We start from the raw sequence: 22,467 nt of genomic DNA on the forward strand, positions 1-22,467 counted from the left end.
GAAATTCGAATACGTGAAATAAGTTTAACATGTAAGCTGAGCACTGAAGTTTCGAAACAGAATAAGATCGTATGCAACCTATCAAAGAAATTAAATCAAAGTTGAAATTTACAGAGTCATTAGTGAACGCCGTTCTCATAATGGCGTTTATCTTGTCGGATTTGTCTGCCTGGAACGGCTCGGCACTACTAATTTGATGATGAAAAGTAACCGTGTTTTATTTGTTCACTCTGAGAAATGTTTTTATTGGTCGGCAGAATGAATGCTGTATTGCTTACTAGTACCTTTCCCTTTCCTCTTTCAAGCAATTATAAGTACAAGTACGCACGACCTCAAAGAAAGTATGAATTATTTTGAATTGAAAAAGACCATTGCAAAATACAGAGTTTCCTTGGATAGTTAATAGCTTTGCAGCTGGCTCACAAAGACGATCGGGCTCCATTTACAAATAGACCTGTTCGCAGTCTGTCACTAGGACTCCTCCGTTGAGCTGATTGTAAAATAACTCATTTTGTAAATTCCATTTGAATTTGCAAATCTGCAGATTATTATCATCATCATCATCATCATAGTCTTTCTCGTCATCAAAGCAAGTGAATCACATTTTCAAATTACGATTAGAATGCAAACACACACAAAGTTTCAATCCCCTTTCCATCACCAACCTAGGGCACCTCGATGAGCCGGGCCTAAGCTAAGCACCCCGTTGCGTTGTTGGTTGGTGATCTATATCTGCACGGGCGTCGTGTCGGTTTGTATGTTTGCATCAACGTAAATGTCGGTACTTTGCATGTTCAAGTGTCGGTATGTAGTGAAAATGGTTCTTACCTTCCTCGCTGTGCGTGCTTGTGATGAGAAATCCATTTAAAATCAGTAAAACACTTGCAAGCAGCATTGCACTCGATGTTAATGCTTTCATACCAGCAACGTTCCAGCAGACCCCCGCTTTCCGGGTGGGGTTGTTTCTTCTTTTCCTGTTCTGGTGCCGGGAGCGCGGAGCGGTAGAATTTCTAAGCTGTTGAGTACGTACTTAAGTGGGACCGGGTTTGTGTGTTTGTATGTGCACGTATGGGTATGAGTTTGATCGTACTTAAGCAGAGGTAGTAGTTATTCGAATTCATTCCTTCTGCAACTAGGGTGTCTCAAAATTAAGCCAAATTCCACACAGTATTTCTAAATGAGAGATATTATCATATTTGCACTAAAAGCTAATGCACTTATTGAAAGTTATGGCTCAGAAAAAAATAGCTTCATGTCAACCCTGAGTTGGTTTAAGTGCCAGTATAGGGAATACCTTGGGGAATACGCAATCGTGGGTTTGATTTTCACAGAACGCAATTTTTTCACAAATTCAGCTCAAAATTTATCAATTAGCATCATTCTGTGCCTTCTAACTACAATATTTTTAGTAGGTAAGTTTTTAAAATTAAGGAATTCCTTATTACTAAAATTTACGAAAATAAGTGATCATACGACAATTCTCTACGGATGACTGCTTTATGGGCTTCTGGTTGTAGGTTATTTCCCAGAAAATTAAATCACATATTATGCCGTTCACCAACGACACCAGCAAAGAAATTCAGAGGCGCATTGTGGCAGGAAATACTTACTTTGGACTCCGCAAAACTCTACGATCGAATAAAGTTCTCCGTAACACGAAGTTAACTATCTACAAAACGCTGATTAGACCGGTCGTCCTCTATGGGCACGAAACATGGGCCCTACGTGCAGAGGACCAACGCGCCCTTGGAGTTTTCGAACGGAAGGTGTTGCGTACCATCTACGGCGGAGTGCAGATGGGACTTGGAGAAGGCGAATGGACCACGAGCTGCATCAGCTGCTGAGAGATCCAACCATCGTCCATACCGCGAAAATCGGGAGGCTACGGTGGGCGGGTCACGTCATCAGGATGTCGGATAGCAACCCGACTAAAATGGTTCTCGAGAGTCATCCGACCGGTACAAAAGACGTGGAGAGCAGCGAGCTAGGTGGGTCGACCAAGTGAAGGACAATCTGCGGACCCTATGCAGAGTGCGGAACTGGAGACAAACTGCCATGGACCGAGTGGAATGGAGACGGCTACTATGTACAGCAGAGGCCACCCCGGCCTTAGCCTGATTGGTAAGTAAGCCGTTCACCAAAATGGTTTTCCTCGGAGTCCCAATCCCCAGAAACAAAATCATCAGAATGACCCATTCCCTAGAAAGCCGTTTCCTAGAATAGAACATTTACCAGAATTGTTTCTGATTTTTTTTCCTCTTCTCGATGGCAACAATTTTAAGACTAGTGAATTTAATTCTGCAGTGCAATCTCAACGGATACAGAACTCGCCTTATTGATTTTGTGTTAATAATTAACAACAGCCGTGCCTGGATGTTAGCACTCCAGGAAACGAACAACATCTCAGATGCCGAATTGAATCGCATTCTACGCGATCAATATAAGGGAACAGAGTCCAAAATGCCAAGATGGGGTAAAATGGCCCAACTCATAAAATCATTCCTGAATTGGACTTGACCACTACTATAGGTGATTGGTGTCAAGATATGTTTGCATTATCATTCTTCTAGAAGCTAGGACGCCAAACCCACGGAAAATCTTTTGATTTCTCAATTATTATTATTATTATTTCTTTATTATAGAGATTTTCAGCCCTAGGCTGGTTCATCTCTTTAAAAATATGACGGGGGCTGAGAAGGGAAAGAGGAGAACCCTGGCAGAGTCAGGGAGGGGAAAAGGGTTTAACAGAGTTTTTGTGCGTAGTATGAACGCGAAAATAACTGGCAACTGGTGGGGTTGTCTGGTCCGGGTCTAGCTGGGTCTGTCATAATCAAGCTTGGTAGGTCTTGTAATAATCCATCGGGGTCCGTTTTCGTTGCAGGTCAGTCTTCTTGGTTTGTAGTTCCATTCATGTTCCAAATACAGTTCCTGTGGTGCGGTCTGCCTCAGAATCTCACTCCGTGCCAGTTCGGGTTTGGAATCCACATGAAACCGGGATGAGTGAGTCGCAGGTTAGTTTTGTTGTTGCCCGTGTCAGGCTGGGTCTTTCATTGGCTTGAGGGAGTGAATGTTTGGTTCCTTAGAAGTGTCCGTTGTTTGAGCTGGGTCGTTATCGGGGTTTGTGGTTACAAGTTCAATTTCAAAGAGAGTGCCCTTGATGTGCTCAGGGCTCCACCATGTGCGAGTCCTGGCTTGGAACCCACAGGGGGCAGAGATGACGAGCCACGGACAGTGGGATGTTTTAAATTTGGTCGTACAGCCCTGCGTCTTTTAGAAATAGAAGCAACGTTGTTTGCCGGACCTCATCTGGAGATAGAGCGCTTTGTATGTCCGTGATATTGTACTGAGTACGTAGATCCTCCAGGGTTCTGCAGTTTGCGATAATATGTTCCACTGAATTTGGTTCTGAGCAGGTATCGCAACGAAGTCGGAAATTTCCGGCGCCGCCCATACTATGGGAAAGTCTAGTATGCCCTGTTCGCAGTCTAGACAGAACAACTTGATCTCTTCGAGATGTCAGGTCCGGCCAACGCTGCGGGCTCGGTTTGATCTTCCGGATAAAAAGTGTTTGCCTCGACCAGAGAGAGTCCCACGCTTCTCTGACCCTGTGTCTAAGCCACATCTTGACATCGTCCCCCGGTATCTTCGGGGTGAGGAGTGCTCCTTCACGACCGAGAGAAGCCAGGCTGTCAGCTTCTTCGTTCCCCTTGATACCGCAGTGGCCCGGCACCCACATGAAGGTGACCTCATTTTGGCATTCGTTCAGCAACTCCTGAATCTCCTGGACGAAAGGATGTTTATTACTAGGGCTCTGCAGAGCATCGAGTACGCTGGCCGAATCCGACACGATTAGCAGTGGGGCAGAGCGGGGGTGAGCAATGGCTCGCGATATCGCTGCCGCCTCGGCTGAGAACACCGAGCAGAGGCTTCCTAGTCGGTGAAACTCGTTGTAGTCTTTACTATGAATGCCGATGCCAACCAACTCATCCTTTTTAGAGCCGTCAGTGTAGATAATTTCCGTTTCTCGGTACTTCTCACAGACTCTTCTTGCAAAGCTGGCCTTGACGCTTTTAGGGTTTGCGCCTTTGCGGAAATGCCTCTTGATGGTTACGTCCACCATTGGCTTCTCTGCCGCCCAGCTTCTAGGGCCGATCCGGTGGAGACCAGCCACCGGGGGAAGCCGAGGGATGGCCATATCCGTTAGGGCTCGGTTGGCTTGGTTGCCGAGGAAGCCAACGGACCCATCGTCAATTGTGCTCTGTAGGTATCCGACGGCTCGGCAGCTAATCGTCAAAGTTAGCTTATGTTGAAACGGCAGTGCACCTATCTCGGCACAAGCTGCCAGGGCAGGTGTTGACGGTAATAAACCTGATATTGTGCGGATTGCACCGTTGTAAACTGGTCCTAGGGTATTCAGTAACTGCTCCGTCGCCCGGCAGGTGATTTCGACCCCGTAAAAAATTCGGCTGGTGATAATAGCATCGGCTACTCGAAGACGGGACTGTCGGTCACTACGCGTGCGTTTCCCAGATATCGCTCTGAGCAGATTTAATCGGGTCTTGCATCGGTCCTTGACCTTGCCAAAATGGTTGCGAAATGAAAGCGTTCGATCCAGTGTGATTCCAAGCACTTCTAAGGTTTTTTGATTAGGGATCGGAACACCTTTGACTTTCAGCTGTGCTGAGGGAGGCGTGTGACGATGTTCACAGATATGCAGCCGGGCACATTTTTTAGCTGCAAGCTCAAAACCATTTTTGTCCGCCCATCCAGCGACCGCAGTGACTGCGGCTTGCAGCTTCCTCCGTGTGACCTTTGGGTGTTTACCGGTGACTAGCAACAGAATGTCATCTGCGTATACTAGGATGTATACTCCTGCTGGCAAGATGTTGAAAACACCATTCATTGCTACCAGGAACAGGGTTACCGCAATTACCGAGCCCTGGGGGACTCCAGTTTCCTCTCGAGTTGGCTTGGATAAATGGTTGCCTATGGCAACTTGGAAAGTGCGGTTGGTAAGGTAGTGCTTAATGAAGTGCAAACAGTGACCTGTTACGCCCCAATCGGCGAGCTGCTGCATGACTCCCGGCATCCAGGCTCTGTTATACGCTTTAGCCAAGTCTAGTGACGCTACCTCAATGTGGTCTCCTCTCTCCAACGCTTCGTCTAAAATTTGGCCCAGGGCGGCCAGGTATGACCCCGTGCCGTGGCCAGCTCTGAAGGCGTGCTGCCTGTGATCCAGACGGCCTTCGGTTTCGAGGTGATGCACAAGCCGTCTGTTTACCAGTCGTCCATCACTTTGGCAATGCAGCTGGTAAGTGTGATTGGGCGAAAGTTGTCCACAGTGTTTGTGTTTTTCTTTAAGTCTGGCACCTTTCCATTTGGCAGGTATAACGACACGACGGATAGTGGGAAAGGCCATGTGATCCGTGCTGCGATTATTGGTAGGTCGCTGTTCAGATCTATCAACTCCGAGGATAGTTCGGTGGCTATTCCCAATGCAACCGAGTGGTAGATGTTCTGCTCGGTTCTGATATACCATCGATGGCTACTTCTAAGAGTTCGGTTCATTTGTTCTGTTGTTGCTTGGTGGACCTCTTGCAGGGCAATCACTGCTGGAGCGTGCATATCTTGGAGGATCTCCAGGTCTGGGAGATTATGGAAGAAGCCGTTAATGTTCCATTGCAGGGCTAAAACCTGGCGAGGGCTTCGGGCTGGAAAATGGGTCTTACAACCCGGGTTGGGGTTCCCGGGATGCCCAGGTTCCTCGCTTGGAGGACGAACCCGGTTTTTGTAGGACTTACAGCCCGGGTGTGGGTTCCCGGGATGCCCACCCGGCCGACGTCTTGTAACGTCGTGATTGGCAGTGGTATTGGGGGATCGGTGCTGGAATGTACGGCTCTTGCTGAGGTTTCCGGATTCTGGTATGGCACGATAGGTGTAACATTCGGTTATTGGCTCTGGGTTGTGGGTTCTATCTGCATCTATAACAACGTGGAGTCTCTGCACGGATGAACTACAGCTTGGGTTGATGTTCCCAGGAAGCACATGCGACCTGCCTGCTTTGATCACGGCGTAGGGCCCGTAGCGAGCGCTGTGCAACTGGTCGTAAAGCTGAGAGTTCCAGGCGGCTGGCCCAAGTGGGCCTAACGGCGCAGTTTCGTCGGAGGGTTGGTGGCGGGACTTACAGCCCGGGTTGAGGTGCCCGGGATGCCCAGACGTCTCACAGAGAGAGTCATTCGGTCTGGAATTCGATTTACTGCGCATCTGGTTCAATCGAACAGCTGAGTTTGAGATACGACAGTATCTGAAGGGGTTTCGTCTTGGGTTGGTGTTCGCTCCCACGACGTCCTTCCGAGGATTGGGCGATCCGATTTTTTCCAACAGAGTAGTTGCTTGGCTATTGTTAACTTTTTTTGGGTTGAGGTTCCCAGGAAGCACGTGTGACCTGCCTGCTTTGATCACGGCGTGAGGCCCATAGCGAGCGCGGTGCAATTGGTCGTAAAGCAGAGAGTTCCAGGCGGCTGGCCCAAGTGGACCTAACGGCGCGGTCTCGTCGGAGAGCTGTTGGCGGGACTTACAACCCGGGTTGAGGTGCCCGGGATGCCCAGACGTCTCGCAGAGAGAGTCATTCGGTCTGAAATTTGATTTACAGCGCATCTGGTTTAACCCAAAGGGAGAGTTTGAGACACGACAGGATCTGCGGAGGTTCCGTCTTGGATTGGTCTTCGCTCCCACGTCGTCCTTCGGAGGATTGGGCGTTCCGATCTTCTCCAACTTCGCAGTTACTTCGTTACTCTGAACTTTTCTAGTTGTGTTTGTTTTCTTGGCTCCCTCGTAGTCCTCAGGGGAACAGGACCGAAGTCCTTTGTGCGTCCCTCTTCCAGACCACTTCGAACGCCAGGGGTTGTCCGCCGGTTCCGGTACTGCCAGGACTTCCGCACCGGCGGGGCCCTGACTGCCCGGGTGGTATTCTGGGATAATCGGGGAACGGGCGGTTAGTCCCTTGTGCGTCCCGGAGACGACAGTTTCGCTAGGTTGCCAGAGGTTGTCCACCAGTTCCGGTTGGGGTGTAGCGTCCGCACTGGAGGGGCCCTGGCTGTCCTTGGCCCCTGTCGTCTTTCTTCTTTCTTCCAATTTGCAGGTGGTGTATGTCGTTTCGGGTTGGTTGTTACCACACTCAGTCAGATTTTCGTTAAACTCACCCTCTACAGAGGGGTTCGGAGGGAAAATGTTCGCGGGAGAGAGTTGAACATAGTGAATAGGCCGTTGAGATGACTGAGTGTAGGTTAATTATTGAAGTGGTTCTAATTACGGTTGCCACTCTTGCCTTTGCGGGGTTTAGGGTTCCGCTTGGCATCTGAAGGCCCAGATGAAGAATCCGTTGTGGATCCTGTTTTTTCAAGTGATCGTTTTCCGTAGTTGGACAGATCGGTTACTGAAGAGGGAAGCGTGTTCCGGCTTTCGCAGGAATTGATGCCCGCTCCATCCATTTCGAGGTCGCTGTCTTCACCGTTTGTGTTCTGTGTATCCTTTACTCCGGTGGTTTCGCACCAGTCTACCCTTTGTTCGATTATCTTGGAATCGAGAGAAAGCTGGAGTATGCGTTCGTCAGAGGAGGATTCGTCGATGAGTGAAATCGGACTATCGATTCTTTTGGGTCGGGTTCCACGTAGCTTAGCCAGTTCGGCGTCCTTCTCGGCGATTACCACGTCCTTGTTGGCTAGAGCCTTCTCCAAGCGCTCGACGGTAGCCGTGAGTTTGGTAACTTGTCTGATGAGGTCCTCAATCGTACCGTGATTGCGAGCTACTTCCAGCCGTTGTTGGTTCGCATGGCCTGTATTCAACGCCTTCTCCATCTCCTGAAGGCGTTTCTCCATAGCTTTGGAATTGGCCTCGAGTCGAGCATTGTCTCTCTTCAGCGCAGTAATTTCGTCGTCTTTGCTGGCGTTTACGGTACCTGAGTAAGCTGCCCGGCTACTTGCCGCGTTCGTCCGAGCCTCAAAGATTCGGCGGGCTTGGGGATACGACACTCCTTCATCAACACGGATTCTTTGGACGTCCACCTCTCGGAGGTAGAGCGGGCACTTTCGGCTTGAAACTTGATGATCGTTTGCCTTGCAATGTTTACAGAAAGGTGCGTCAGTACATTGTAGATTTTGTTCGGCAGTTTGATTTAGCGTGTCCGTTTTGCTCGCGCTGTCGCCTTCCACGGGGATGTCATCAGGGTTGTTGGATTTGGTGGCGTGTGTCTTCGAACATTTCCCACAAATACGAGTAGGCTGTTGGCATCTTTTTCCGGTGTGGCCATACTCCCAGCAGTGGAAGCACAGCATCGGAGACGGGTAGTAGTTGCGTGTCCTGCAACGTGACCAACCGAAGTCGACATGCGGAGGGATTACCGTACCAGAAACAGTCAAAATTATCGTTGGTGTGTTCTCCCAGTCACCAGTGGCGTTCTTCCTACGAATTCGCCGGACTGCTTTGATACCTTGTGGAGCCAACTGTGCAGCTAAGTAATCGTCCGAAAGGTCCGTGACATCAGCGTTAGAAACGACGCACAAACGCTGGTTCATCGTCGGGTGCTCAGCGATTTTGATTTCCGTTCCGTCGGCCAGTTTGTTCATCGAGAGAAGACGTCTGAACTGGTCCGGGCTCCTCACTTTGAGAACGTAGGCCATACCCTTGTTCTCCTTAAACGCCCCTTCGATTTTTCCGCCAATTGCACTCTCTATTGACGTTCGGAGTAGAAAAGGGTCTTGCGGCATATTTCCGAAGACAGCAGCCATTCGTAGATATTGCAGTGGTCCTCCAGCGCCTGTGGGGTCCATAAAAGGTGGGTATCTAGCGCCAGCGTACTCACCGTTCATCATATTCGAAGGTCCTCCACCTCCTCCGGGGCCCCCTGGGTCCCCAATGAGGAGCGGAAAGTTGGCCGCCAGCGCCATGCCGGCGGGAGGCCCTAAAGCCCGATATAAGGAATCTCAGTAGAAATTCCAGGAGCAAAAACGGGATCACAAGAAACAGATATTTCACTCACAGCAGGATCTGACGACGAAACGGTTTATCACACTCGATTGATGAGTTAGATACTCAAAAACGGATACACACCGACACAAATAACGTGCCCTTTTCTCCCTAAAGAAACCGCTCAAGACGGCGATTGGGCAAAAGTAACTTGTCTTCACGTTTCACGGTTATTCCTCCCTACAAAGGTTCACTTTGTGGGAATGGGTCACTGCGCGAGTAATATGAAAATAAGCGATCGTTTTTAACACTCGAAGAGCGATAGTTTGTTGTTGTCGCAACTGCTCACATCCCTTTTTTCACCCAAAAGGGTGAGCACCCAGGGAGCCCCACACAATGGAGCGCAGTGGTTTCTCTGTTTACCACTAAAAAGCAATATCTACCACAAAATCAATCCTTGTCCGTTGGCGGCGGCCTCGGGGTAATCAATGACCTTCCTGTGTCTACGGATAGAACAACAAATGTTCCGTCGATCTCACGCGAAAAATTCACGGGTAAACACTACGTAAGCGTTTAGAAAGCGTTGATAAGAGTAGGAGCGTGATCAAAACACGACCTATCGCGCCCGGTATTCACTGTCAACTGTGATTTCTCAATGAAAATCGGAAACTTCCGGTTTTTCGAGCTTGCAATTAAGGTTTTCGGGGGATTTTATTACCAGCCATATGTTTCCATGGTAAATTGAGGCACACATGGAGGCGCATGGTTGTTGATGTCTACGCTATCAATGTGGGGGGTCATTCAAATATGACGACCATCGTTTAACGGGGTGGGTATGTATTGAGTATACGAAAGTAAAGTGATTATCGTACCAGTGACACTCCGCTACTTAAGACACTATATGCAAAGACATGAAATGTTTCAATTAGAATTCCAAATTTACTGTCAATGTCATTCTATTCGAGCAAGAGACCTGTCAAACACGCTTTAAAGGTATTGCTCGGCAGCATCGTCGTCATGATGCGGGAGTCATAATCATCAGCAACAACCATCAGATTTCGTGTCTTTATCGTATAGTGTTTTTATTCGCTACAATTGGTATCCGTCAAAAGATCTCTCATCGAGTCCTTAACATTCCTACTTATTTGCCCATCATAACTATGCAACTGCTTGGTTCTACTACTGTATCGGCAGCTTCAGCCTACCTGCCAGGTAAATAAACAATAAACTTTACGATCTAATTCTCGCGTTTAGTATCATACAGGCGTAACTGCAATGATCGACTTCTCTTCATCGATTTTCTCTTTGGTTAATAACTTAGCAGGCAAAACAGTTTCGGTTGTCTTTATTGTTCTAGATGCTAGTCCTAGTTGTCCTTCACCGAAACGTACCAAGAGATCATCTGAACATTGGACGAATTTCCCGGAATAATCCGAAGAGAAAATCGATGAAGAGAAATCGATCATTGTAGATACGCCCGTATGATACTCAGCGCGAGAATTCAAAGCTACATCGAGCACTCCTAGAGCCCTGGATATTTTCTGGAGATCTTAATGGTCACCATCCGATCTGGGGCTTCACCCGACCGGTTGCGCGCGAAACTAATACTACCCAGAGAAATGCCCAGCTAACACGAAGTCTTATGTATGATGTCGAATATGATGCTAAAGTGGAGGCAATATGCGTACACTTTACACGCGGTTTAATAGAGATAAAGTGACATTTCAACACACGAATACTAGCGTAAATTTTTCCATACACAAAAATGTACGCTAATTCAAAGGCTATTCAGATTGCATATGCAAATATTACTCAATTGATTTGGGTGAAACGGCTACAAAAGAGACACGCACACATTTGAACGTGATTACCACTATAGGAGCATGTTCGAATATGGCCTCCACTTTAAGCTATGTTTCCAGATCCCAAGGAGAGCGCTCAAGTAAAATTCCACCTTTTTCCGCAAGTAATTTTGACAACTGATCCAGTATGGGGAGAAACGTTACTTATCCTTACGGAATAATAGCGCGGACTATTTTTCTGCAAGGAAAAGTGACAGCTCCATTTGATTCGCACGGGAAGCGTTACAAGTGTTACACTTTTTTCCTTACTTGCCATCTGCGAACTGCACAAGTAATTTTGAAGCGGAATCATTACTTGACCATTACTTGTCCTATCTTTTTGCACGGTACGTACGAAGTGGAAACTAACCATTAGCGAAGACCACTTTATCAAGAAGACTTGCAGCACTGCTGGAAATCGGGGTCAGAACAGCACTTCCCACGGATCAAGGTGGAACTATTCATGATAGTGAGAGTAAGTCTTCATTCTAGCACCAACACACTCTTACACTTTTATACAAAAGTACCACCTTATCTCAACAGGCGGCGGTGCCGTCGATGACGCTAGCTGTTATTATGGGAAAACAGCAGAGTTCCATGTCTTCTTGATAAAGTAGTCTTCGACTTCAGCATCCTATTCAACATCATATGTGGTCGTGTGTTGACTGGGTGGCCTTTGGACGCAGTAGCGGCAAATCAGCCGATGACGTAGGATATCCTCTATTGAAAACCCCACCGAGCGTGGGTAAGCTCGTCCTTCTTAACCTGTATAACAATATCTGGCTCAACGACAAGTATCTGGGGGGTTTATGGCCGAGAGTTACAGTCTATACAAAAATTTCCGGGTTTCGGGAGGGGGGTTGAAAAATGTCGATTTTTGCGTTACGTTATAAATGGACACGAGACATGGACCATGCTCGAGAAGGACCAATAAGCAAGCACTTGGAGCTTCCGAGCGACGGACGCGGTACTAAGGACGATCTTCGGCGGTGTGCAGAAGAATGGATTGTTGTGGGGAACGATGAAACACCATCTCGTTGCACTTTACACTACAGCCAGTTCTTTTTTTCTTACGCGGTTGCGTAAATGAAAACCGAATATTGTGGCGTACTATTCTTAATTATGACTTTTGAGCAAATAAATGTGTACAGCGGGTGGCCAAAATGCGTGGGGTAGGCATGTTTTTTCTCTCACAAAAAATCAACAAGCTGTAACTTTCCATAAAGTGCATCAAAAAATCTGAAATTTTGAATGTTTGTGAACCTATTATATGCGCATCATTGGTACAACTTTGAGCTCGATTGATTAATCTTTCGCGAAGCTAGACCCGTTCTGGCAACACACAATTTTCAGACAAATAGGATAAGGGAGGTATTTTGGACCCCTTTAGGAAGTGGTTGAACAATTCAGCGAAAAAAAAAGGTTTTCACTATAGAACACGTATAATTTCAGTAGGCATTACTTAGAGCAACATGTGTTCTGTCGAAAATCCCAACCAGAACACAAAATTGTTGTAGTGAATATAAGAAATATCAAATCTCTTGAAGGATCTCGGGCTTCTATTCTGGACCACCTGATTTTATTTTGGCCCACCTCATTAAATTTTAATTGCATGATGAAATGAAGGCACCTCAGCAAAACTTTACACATAGTTAAAACTACGTGAGTATTGCAACTTTTTTTCGCTTATTGAGGCAGGGAGTGTTTATAAATTACATAATGTTAAAAAATTAAGAAATTTTGTTGCAATCGCCAGTTTTTACACATTGTAGTATGATGTTTCATAAAAAAAAAATTACGCAAAACATGAATTCATTAACAATTGCATGACGTCAGTCACCATGCTTCAAAGGAAGTGTGAAATTCTAATGATTTTGATAAATATAAGGGCATTCCACACATATTGTAATGAGTGAGAAGGCCATCAAAATTAAATTAATTTCATTGGTACGTAATTTGTCAAACATGCATTACATAACACATTGTCTCAGTCATCAACTAATTTCCGTGAAGGATATCCGTTCTAAACTGGATGACTGAATAACTGAAATTTTTAACTTGGCGAAAAGTTGTTAGAACAAAACAAATCCATAACAATCTCATTGTAAAAGAAACGTATAACAACCTAGAGCACGGGAGGTCCCACCTTATTCTATTTATCTGTTTTCAGAGTAAATTACATTGACATGAGTGTTTTCTCCCTTTAGAACGAACTGGAGAGATGTATCTGACAGGTGGTCAAAAATATGTCAACATCTGTTTATGTTGAACATATTTTGGCCATACCTCAAACCACCATTTTAGTAAATACTAGCTGTACCCGGCAAACTCTGTCTTGCCTACTGCGTTTTTTGACGTTTCATATTTCTAGCCAAGACCAAATCCCCGGTCAAAATGTATGAAAAATCGATTTTCAAAACCTTTCAATTTTTCCATGTATTTTGCCTCATAAACCTTCCTTGGGTGAAAACTAACAGAACAAAACTTAGACGACCAAAATCGGACCTCCCGCTCTCAAGTTATGCGCGGTCCCACGTATGCCACTGCATTTTTATATATATAGATAGATAGATATAGATAGATTATCGCTCCACCGAGCTTAAGAACAGTTTATTTTGAGTTTTTACAAGGCCTTAACTACATTCACACGAAAAAAACATTTATTTGTAAAATTTAATACCTCTTCGAAGCTGACTACAAACTTGTCACTTTCTTTGTATTTGGTGCTTTTCCGTGCGTTTCATTGGAAGTGAATACATTTTCTCTATTTTTGATACTGAACAGCATATTTAACTGACATCCAAAATGAAGGTCATCACATAGTTGAATACTGTTCGTGTTCCAATAAAAAAATTACCTAGATTCAGTAGAGATTATGTGATAAATATCGTAAAACTCCCTAGGGGGGCCAAAATACCTGCCCGGTCCAAAATACCTCCACTACCCTATTTGAACTGCTTCATTCACAAGAAAGGCGACCATTTGGAATGTGAGAACTTCAGAGCGATCACTATTTTGAATGCTGCCTACAAAGTGCTATCCCAGATCATCTTCCGTCGTCTGTCACCTAAAACGAATGAGTTCGTGGGAAGTTATCAAGCCGGCTTCATCGACGGCCGGTCGACAACGGACCAGACCTTACCGTACGGCAAATCCTCCAGAAATGTCGTGAATACCAGGCCCCAACGCATCACTTGTTCATCAACTTCAAAGCGGCATACGACAGTATCGACCGCGCAGAGCTATGGAGAATCATGGACGAAAACGGTTTCCTGGGAAGCTGACTAGACTGATTAAAGCAACGATGGACGGTGTGCAAAACTGTGTAAGGGTTTGGGTGAACTACCCATTTGATTCGAATCTCGCCGGGGACTGCGACAAGGTGATGGACTCTCATGCCTACTCTTCAACATCGCTCTGGAAGGTGTGATGCGACGAGCCGGGCTCAACAGCCGGGGAAAGATTTTCACAAAATCCGGTCAATTTGTGTGCTTTGCGGACGACATGGACATTATTGCTAGAACATTTGGAACGGTGACAGAGCTGTACACCCGCCTGAAACGCGAAGCAGCAAAGGTCGGACTGGTGGTGAATGCCTCAAAAACAAAGTACATACTGGTAGGCGGCACCGAACACGACCGGATCCGTCTAGGTAGTAATGTTACGATAGACGGTGATACTTTCGAGGTGGTGGGGGAATTCGTCTACCTCGGATCCTTACTGACGGCTGACAACAACGTGAGCCGTGAAATTCAGAGGCGCATCATCAGCGGAAGTCGGGCCTACTACGGGCTCCAGAAGAAACTGCGGTCGAAAAAGATTCACCCACGCACCAAATGCACCATGTACAAAACGCTTATAAGGCCGGTGGTCCTCTACAGGTACGAGACATGGACCATGCTCGAGGAGGACCTGCAAGCACTCGGAGTTTTCGAGCGACGCGTGCTAAGGACGATCTTTGGCGGTGTGCAGGAGAACGGTGTGTGGCTCACTGCACTTTACGGCGAACCCAGCATCCAGAAGGTGGCCAAAGCCGGAAGGATACGGTGGGCAGGGCATGTTGCAAGAATGCCGGACAACAACCCTGTAAATCTGGTGTTTGCAACTGATCCGGTTGGCACAAAAAGGCGTGGAGCGCAGAGAGCACGATGGGCGGACCAGGTGGAGCGTGACTTGGCGAGCATTGGGCGCGACCGAGGATGGAGAGCGGCAGCCACAAACCGAGTATTGTGGCGTACTATTGTTGATTACGTCTTGTCTTGAATGTGATGTTGAACAAATAAATGTATGTATGTACCCTATTTGAACTGTAATATCTCGGAAATCAGTGAACCGAATTGTATGAAATTTTTAACGTTTATCAACAATATATTGGTTCTTCATTCGAGGTATGTATTTATATAAATATTGTAAGGTATGTATTAAAATGTATTTTTTTTCACGACGAATAAAGTTATACCCGTTTGACATTTTCACCCATATAGAGGAAATTAAGTCAAATTTACAATTCCAGACAAAAATTACTAAATGTATTCTTCCATCAATCCAAATAGGCTCTTATATATCGTATTGATGTCTTGAGAACAAAAGTAGAACATATTTGGATATCAAAACTGAAATTTAATGACATTGATGAAAAAATGAATGCATGTTTTCGAAAAAAAAAACTCAAAAAGTGTCAATCCATTACAACATTTTTCAACGTTCAAAAGCTTGTTATATTTTAAAGAGTTATAAAGCAATTATATATTATTGATCATCGTCCATAACTTCATTCATTTCGGTTCACTAGTTCCGAATTTTGACAGTAAAAAAAAAAGTTGTTTCAAACATAGCGTTTTACGAAAACGGTTCTAGCTTCGCGAAAAATTTGCCAATCGACCCCAAGTTTATACCAATGATGCACATATAGAAGGCTGACAAACAGTCAAAATTTGAAAAATTTTGAAGCACCCTATGAAAAGATACAGCAAGTTTAACGTTTCTGAGAAAGAAACAAAAGTTGCCTATCTCAAACATTTTGGCCACCCCCTGTATTTATCAAATTTCAAATTAAATTAGAGCTAAAATATTGTTAAAACGACTTACAAAGGGACGTTGTCTGCCATTTTGGCCCTACGACATCCCTACTGAAAGTCGATTGAATATTTCTTTATAGTTTAACTTTTTTACTCGTAATTTCTTGAACGAGACTTAAAATGTTGTAATCAGACGCAAATTGGCATAGACATGGACTAATATGATTTGCTCCATTGTTCCAAGCATTGGACACAAAAACGTAAATAAATGTGGAAATAACTTGCTTATTCTATACTGGAAGGTAAAGTTCCCTGTGTACTGAACTCAGTGTGTTGAAAATTAGACCAATGCAAATGCAAATAATCACTATCTCTCGTCTGAAAGACAGACCACTAGGTATCAGGAAAGAGCTTAATTATTGGACACCCTATCAAGGATCGTGTGGTTTAGTTTCCAGTATTTGCACGTCTCGTGCAGCGAACCTAGTGAGTAGTGCTGGCGGTTCCTCTAATGATGGCGATGATGGCGGTGGTCTTGCTGCCGATGATGGTTGCGCCACAACGAAGGATAAGCGCCGGTACTATCCATATTGTGTGTGTAGCAAATGTTTCACAAATTCTGTGCACCAATCCAAGGCGAAGTAAAACAGAACCGGTGCCAGATTTGAGACCGGGAGTGTGAACGAGTGCAGGAAAAATAAAACACTTTGGGTTTTCTCACTTCACTTTATCCTTGCATAATAAATATTTCTCTCTCACACTTCCCGAGACGGTTTCTGGCGGCGTGGTTGGAGCCAACACCGTCTGGTCTGAGGGCAACGTGGACAGGAGGGTGCTTCCGGCTCTCATTCAAAGAGGGAGCAGCGCAGGGCGGAGATATTTCCTTTCCGTTTTCGCTTCTGTTCTACCGGTTTTTACACTTTTGGTTTTCTTTGTTTGAAATGTTTTTATTGCCGATTGTCACGAAATTGTACTTTCCACAAAAATTTATTACATTATTACCCTCTTCGTCGGATCTTCTTCGGGTTGGTGGTTGCCACAACAAGTAGACCGACTCCCCGCACTCCAAACATGGCACACACAAACACACTCCGCTCCGCATGCATGCACGACGAAAACGAATCCACGCGCGATGAGCAATGGGGATTGCGGGAAGGAAATGTTACATCTAGATGACGCTAAGCTCCACGTTTCTGGCACCCTTCATTCCGTAGCTAATGGCCACCCATAGAGGGTGACGACGAGCGGTTGATATTCATTCATCCACTTAGCAAATTCGTCATCTACTTTGTGAGACGATGGCTGATATGGGACTGTTCGGCTTCCTTTCCTTTTGATTACCGACCGGCGTCAACGGGTGAAGGCAAATTCATTATTTAGATTCGATTATAATTAATTCCTTCCTTCAATTTCCACCACAAACTTATCAAAATTACCATAATCGCACACTGAAATCAATTTCCCCGATAACGAACGGGTCAATTTATTTTTCCTTGGTTCACTTTCCTTGTTGGTTTTCCTCCCTCTCGAAATATTCCGAATAGAGGTTACGCCAACTAAGTCACACTATATAAGCTGCACTAGTTTCTCTTTGTTATTATTTGACATTTTTTTCTTCCGATTAGATTTAGGCATTCCACACTAGGTCGCGTTTTGGGCGCAATTTCACAATCCACCGCACGTTATCTCGTCGGTCGTATGCGAGACTGTTCATGCTATCGATGGGAACGATCCCAACCGAACGCCAGCTGGTAAAATAAACAAACATAAAATCATTCCGCCCTTGTCCGCGTCAAAATACTGCTTTCACTCATTTTTTATGACCCCAGTGCGCGCGAAGCACGAGGAACCTAAAAGTGCAGCCACTAGGTCTCGCAGCAGTAGAGCAAATGTCACCGCACCGGAATATCCACCACCTAAGCGCGACCGCGTTTTGAAAGCCAAGCTAAATGTGACTTGCAATCGAACTGACTCAAACGATGCCTTGCGAAAGGACTAAGCGAAAGTAGTCTAATGCAAGCGCTTTTGTAACGAAACGACGGAACACATGATTTTCGAATGCCAAATCGTCGGCTCGTAACCGAAGATGGGTGTTTTCGGTAAAAGTTCATCAGGAGGGGTAAATGAAAAGCATGCGCAATGTGTGTATTCATTTCGCACAATTTATTTTCTCGATCGCAAGCTGCAATTTGAACCTCTACTTTTGAACAGCACTTGCGAAGGGTAAACGTCAACGTATAACTTCAACGAACTTTCCTTACCAAAATCCATATACTAGTCAGTAGTAGGTTTATTGAAAATCTGCACTTAAATGGGCGAATCAAAATAAAATTAACAGGTTCTACCAGGGTATATTCCAGTGGCCACTTGTTGGACAGAGAGGTTACCGGTCCTTCTTGTACATACTGTACAACATTTTTGATGTCAAGAATACTCAATTTCGACCCCAGCTTCTGAAAGTAACTATAAAAACTTGCAAAACAGTTTTGATGTTTTGCTAGTTCACATTGAGATTATGTTATTGCTGACTGCACCCCAAATTGGACTGACACAATAGTGTGCACACACCTGTGATTGTGGCGTAGAACCACGTCAGATCGAGTTGGGGTCTTCGGTGCACTTATTCCTTGTAAATAAAATGCACCGAAGACGTCGAGATGATCCGAGGTAAAAGTGCACTTTTATCACATTTTTAGGCGTCTCAATAAAAGTGTGATAGTCCAATTTGGGGTTAAAGCTGCAAAATATGTTTTTTTTATTACCGTACGGGTTTGGACCGAAGGGTCTCAGTCTCAGATTTTCATGAAACTTTTTCCACAAGCTGGGCACATGGATATATGAACAAAAAAATGAGAAAAATTCAGGGTTAGGGTTCAGAGCCTCGTAGAAGTAAAGTTTTTTTTAGACAAGGAAAATTTTCTCAGAAATCAAAAAAAAAATATATGAACTACCGTCAAGGCGCCGTTCACCGTGGGGGCTCCATTCACCGTGTGCCTTCGAATATTTTTTCATTATTTCCATATTATGATTGAATGATATGACAATTTCCCTTCAATTTCACCAATACAATGTTGTTTTGGTGAAATTGAAGGGAAATTGTCATGCCATTCAACCATAATATGGAAATAATGAAAAAATATTCGAAGGCACACGGTGAATGGCGCCTTGACGGTAGAAAGTTTTTCCATTACTCAAAAACGAAAAAAAAAGTGCATTCCAAAAATTTCATCGATTGAAGCTTATGACATAACCTTCTCAAAACTATTTTTTTAAAGTTTTACACGAGTTTGGGCATAGTTTTTCTGACTTTTCCATACAAATTTTCTCAACTGTGGAAAACTTTGTGGAAAACTTTTTCAATTTATGATATTTTATTTTATTATGATATGGTATACCGAAGACTTTACCTTTAAGGGACTTTTTCAAGATCATATTTTTTTTTTGATTTCTGAGAAAATTTAATATCATTTTCTAAAACAAACTTTGTTTCTGCGATGCTTCGTTCTTGTGTTATGATATTTCAAAGTTTTTTATTGGTGTCAGGGGAAAACAAAAAAAATCCACCTGAGCTTTCCGGGAAAGTAGGCGACCCTGAATTTTTCTATTTTTTTTGTTCATATATCCAAGAGCCCTAACTGTGGAAAAAGTTACATGAAAATCTGAGACCCTTCGGCCGAATTTGTACGATAATAAAAAAATCCCCCATATGTCACTATTAAGTTTTTGGCTGAAAATTTGTGTAATATAATCATATCTTGCAAATTATTTGGAATTTCTCAATGCCTCAGAGAAAATGTTAGGAACACCAAAATACACAACTATTGCGAACATGTCGTGAGCAGATTTTTGATTTAGTATAATGTTTTTGATTTAGAAAAAAACAATGTCAATAGGTTTGGTCGTAGTTCTCGAATGATGTACATTTTAGTATGTTTATATTTGACACAAATCATCACTGCTCCTCTACACAAGTAAGTTGGCTGAACATTACAATTAATTATTGATGTCTCATTTTCCGGCTTGAAGAGGTTTCCATCGAATAGAATAACCCATTTCAAAATATCGGCTTTTCCTTTTCGAATGTTCTGAAAACTGTTTATTACTAAAAGTTATTGAATGGTGCACGCTTTGTCCAAAGGGAAGTATTATAAAAAGTGGTTGTACCTCAAAGTTTATTTGCTAGAACCGTATTTCGGACCTCTAGATTCAGAGACCGGAGAGGTTTCACACCAAGCCAAGCCGGTTCAGTAGTTTCCGAATTCATAAGGGTCAGACAGACAGACAGACAAACAGAAATTCATCTTCTATAGGGTAAATCGCCAAATATTGCACACCTTAAAAACTCGCCAATTGTTGCACACTCCATGCTTTTCTTATGAGGCGTGCAACAATTGGTGATTTACCCTATAGAGTAAAGTGGGGCAAGAGTTTCTTTTGAAGTTTATGAGCTTAATCCAAATTATATCTTTCGGGTGTCAAGGTTGTTCGAAGCCTTTTTGAAAAAGAGTTTTTCACTCCAAAAATTATGGAAATTGGTCAATATTTCGAAAAGCTATGACAAAATGTTGGTTTTTGATAGAAAAATTGTAATATGCGATGGTCCTTCCAACACATGGAATGGAATTGTAATGAAATCGAATTCGATATTTTATTCTGGGGCGTAGCTGGGTATATTTTGAAGATGCTTTAGCATTTATAACTTTTTGCAAACAAGATTTGGAAATAATATTTTACATATAGTGGGGCAAAAGTTCGAATTGTGGGGCAAGATTTCGAGTCATGTGGCAACTTTAAGTAAAACCCTAAGATCCTGCAAAATGTACATATTATCTCTAAAAATGATGAAATTAGTGAGAAAAATCGATCAAAGTTGGAAAAAATGTTGTTATATCTGAATTTGGCGGAAAACTACTAATTTTTGGTGAAGTAAATTTAACCCTGATTTGGGTAAAGTCCAGATCGAACTTTAAAGTGTATTCCAGTTTCAACATCAAATCTTAATTGGTTTTAGGTATTTAAATTACCAAAGTGTAGAAATAGTGTGCTACGGTTAGCGAAATACCACAAACACTAGATTCGAACTTTTGCCCCAGTGGTGGGGCAAGAGTTCGAATAAGACGCACACATACAAAAGGTGTTTTAACTCAAAATTGAAAAGACATTAGGCGTAACTCTATTCAGCAAAATTTTAGCTCATTGATGGTAGAATCACCACACGGTATTCATTTATTTTTATCTGCTTCAATTTTTTGAGAAAAATTGATTTTTCAACTAAGGTCGAACTTTTGCCCCACCTTACTCTATTTTCATTTGCCGAAATTTTTGGCAGTTTGTTAGAACAAACACAGATTTGGTAGTTTCAACATAAAACACCGGATTGTTTTAAACGACTGCACTTTTGCCTCTAACAAAGCCGGAATGTGATTGTATTGGTGATGACTGCTCCTGCGGCAGCTAGAAAATCTATTTTTAGACACTCGTTGAGCGGATGGAAGCGAGAACTAATAAAAAAAAAGACAAAAAGGCGAATCCGGCCAACTTTTTGTGGATGTTGTTTTGAGTGCTTGCGCGTTATCCATCACGGCCAAAACTGCACTTGGAAGTTGGAGTGATAGATTTGCTCAACTTTCTTCGTTGTGGCGATGTTGGGGTAAGAATTTTAAAGATGTGTGAGTGCTTCCGGGCCATGTTTGTGATCCTCATTTTGTTGATACAAATGAAGTTTTTAACGTTATATGAATTGAAGGGAATTGGTTGTTTTGATCGATAAACTCTACGTAAGAACAAATAAATATAACTTTGGAATAAGTAAATGGTCAGTTTGAAAATCAACCATGTGTTTTATTGTTTTAAACAAGCCTCATTTTTCTGCGTGTGTTATTCTTAGCCAGTTGGACACTATACAACTATCTAGGCTGATCGAGAAAAGAAAATAATATTGATAATTAGCTTCATACAGGCTCGAACAGCCCTCGAACCCCTTAAACGGATACTTGAGCCATTAGCGCCTTTTGTTTTGCTTCTTATTTTTGTATTTATTATTAAGAGTGTGCTCACATGAAAAGTGTAGCAAAAAGTACGGGAATAGCAGGGGCCTAAATCATCGGTTTCCAAACAGGATGTATTTAGAGAATAGAAATACACGATTGGACTTCTGTGGCTAGTAATTCTACTATTTAGAGAAAAAGACTAAGAAGTGAACTAATACCATGATAAGAGATTTGCCATCATAGTAGGTGAATGATATAAGCGTGGTTCACATGCCACCTCCCTTTCGCCCAAAGTCATCCATGCAGAAACAAGTGAAATCCTCACAACGAGCTTCACAAGTTGGATAGGAAATTCCGCAAGGGCGATAGTAAAAATCGCTCTAAAATTTCATCATCCTTCTACCTTCAAGCACCAAGTACTTACAACAGCTTTCAAAGAACGAAACACTAACTCGAAAGAGTCTGATAAAAGTTGAATGAAGGACCATGCTGCATACCTCTATCTGTTTACTGTTTGGCCACTATCACAAAGTGATGGAATTTGCTATTCCATTCCCACGGGTCACCCGCCAGCCGTCAGGACCAATCCAGGAAGTGAGGCAAAATTCCGGACATAACGTGCTCTGATCATGAAACAAGCAAAGCAAATCGAGC

At 43.8% G+C, this 22,467-nt stretch overlaps 1 protein-coding gene across 11 annotated transcripts in view; it reads right to left on the bottom strand.

Moving 5' to 3' along the window:
• Nucleotides 1–17,847, bottom strand: part of LOC109428281 (lachesin) — a 107,597-nt gene extending 89,750 nt beyond the window's left edge. Inside the window, exons 1-3 of one of the 11 annotated variants that reach the window (XM_029872617.2) lie at nucleotides 17,725–17,847; nucleotides 16,826–17,571; nucleotides 829–1,010 (exon numbers count right to left, since the gene is read on the bottom strand). In XM_029872617.2, the coding sequence (XP_029728477.1) occupies nucleotides 829–1,010; nucleotides 16,826–16,929 (286 nt within the window). In that variant the 5' untranslated portion in view covers nucleotides 16,930–17,571; nucleotides 17,725–17,847. Of the gene's footprint in view, nucleotides 1–828; nucleotides 1,090–16,306 lie in introns of all 11 variants that reach the window. The other 10 variants (XM_062851604.1, XM_029872623.2, XM_029872618.2 and 7 more) reach the window with 10 other exon arrangements.
• Nucleotides 17,848–22,467: the final 4,620 nt, after the last annotated feature.

This window comes from Aedes albopictus, chromosome 2 (assembly GCF_035046485.1).
Source record: "Aedes albopictus strain Foshan chromosome 2, AalbF5, whole genome shotgun sequence".
NCBI classification, from domain to species: Eukaryota; Metazoa; Arthropoda; class Insecta; order Diptera; family Culicidae; genus Aedes; species Aedes albopictus.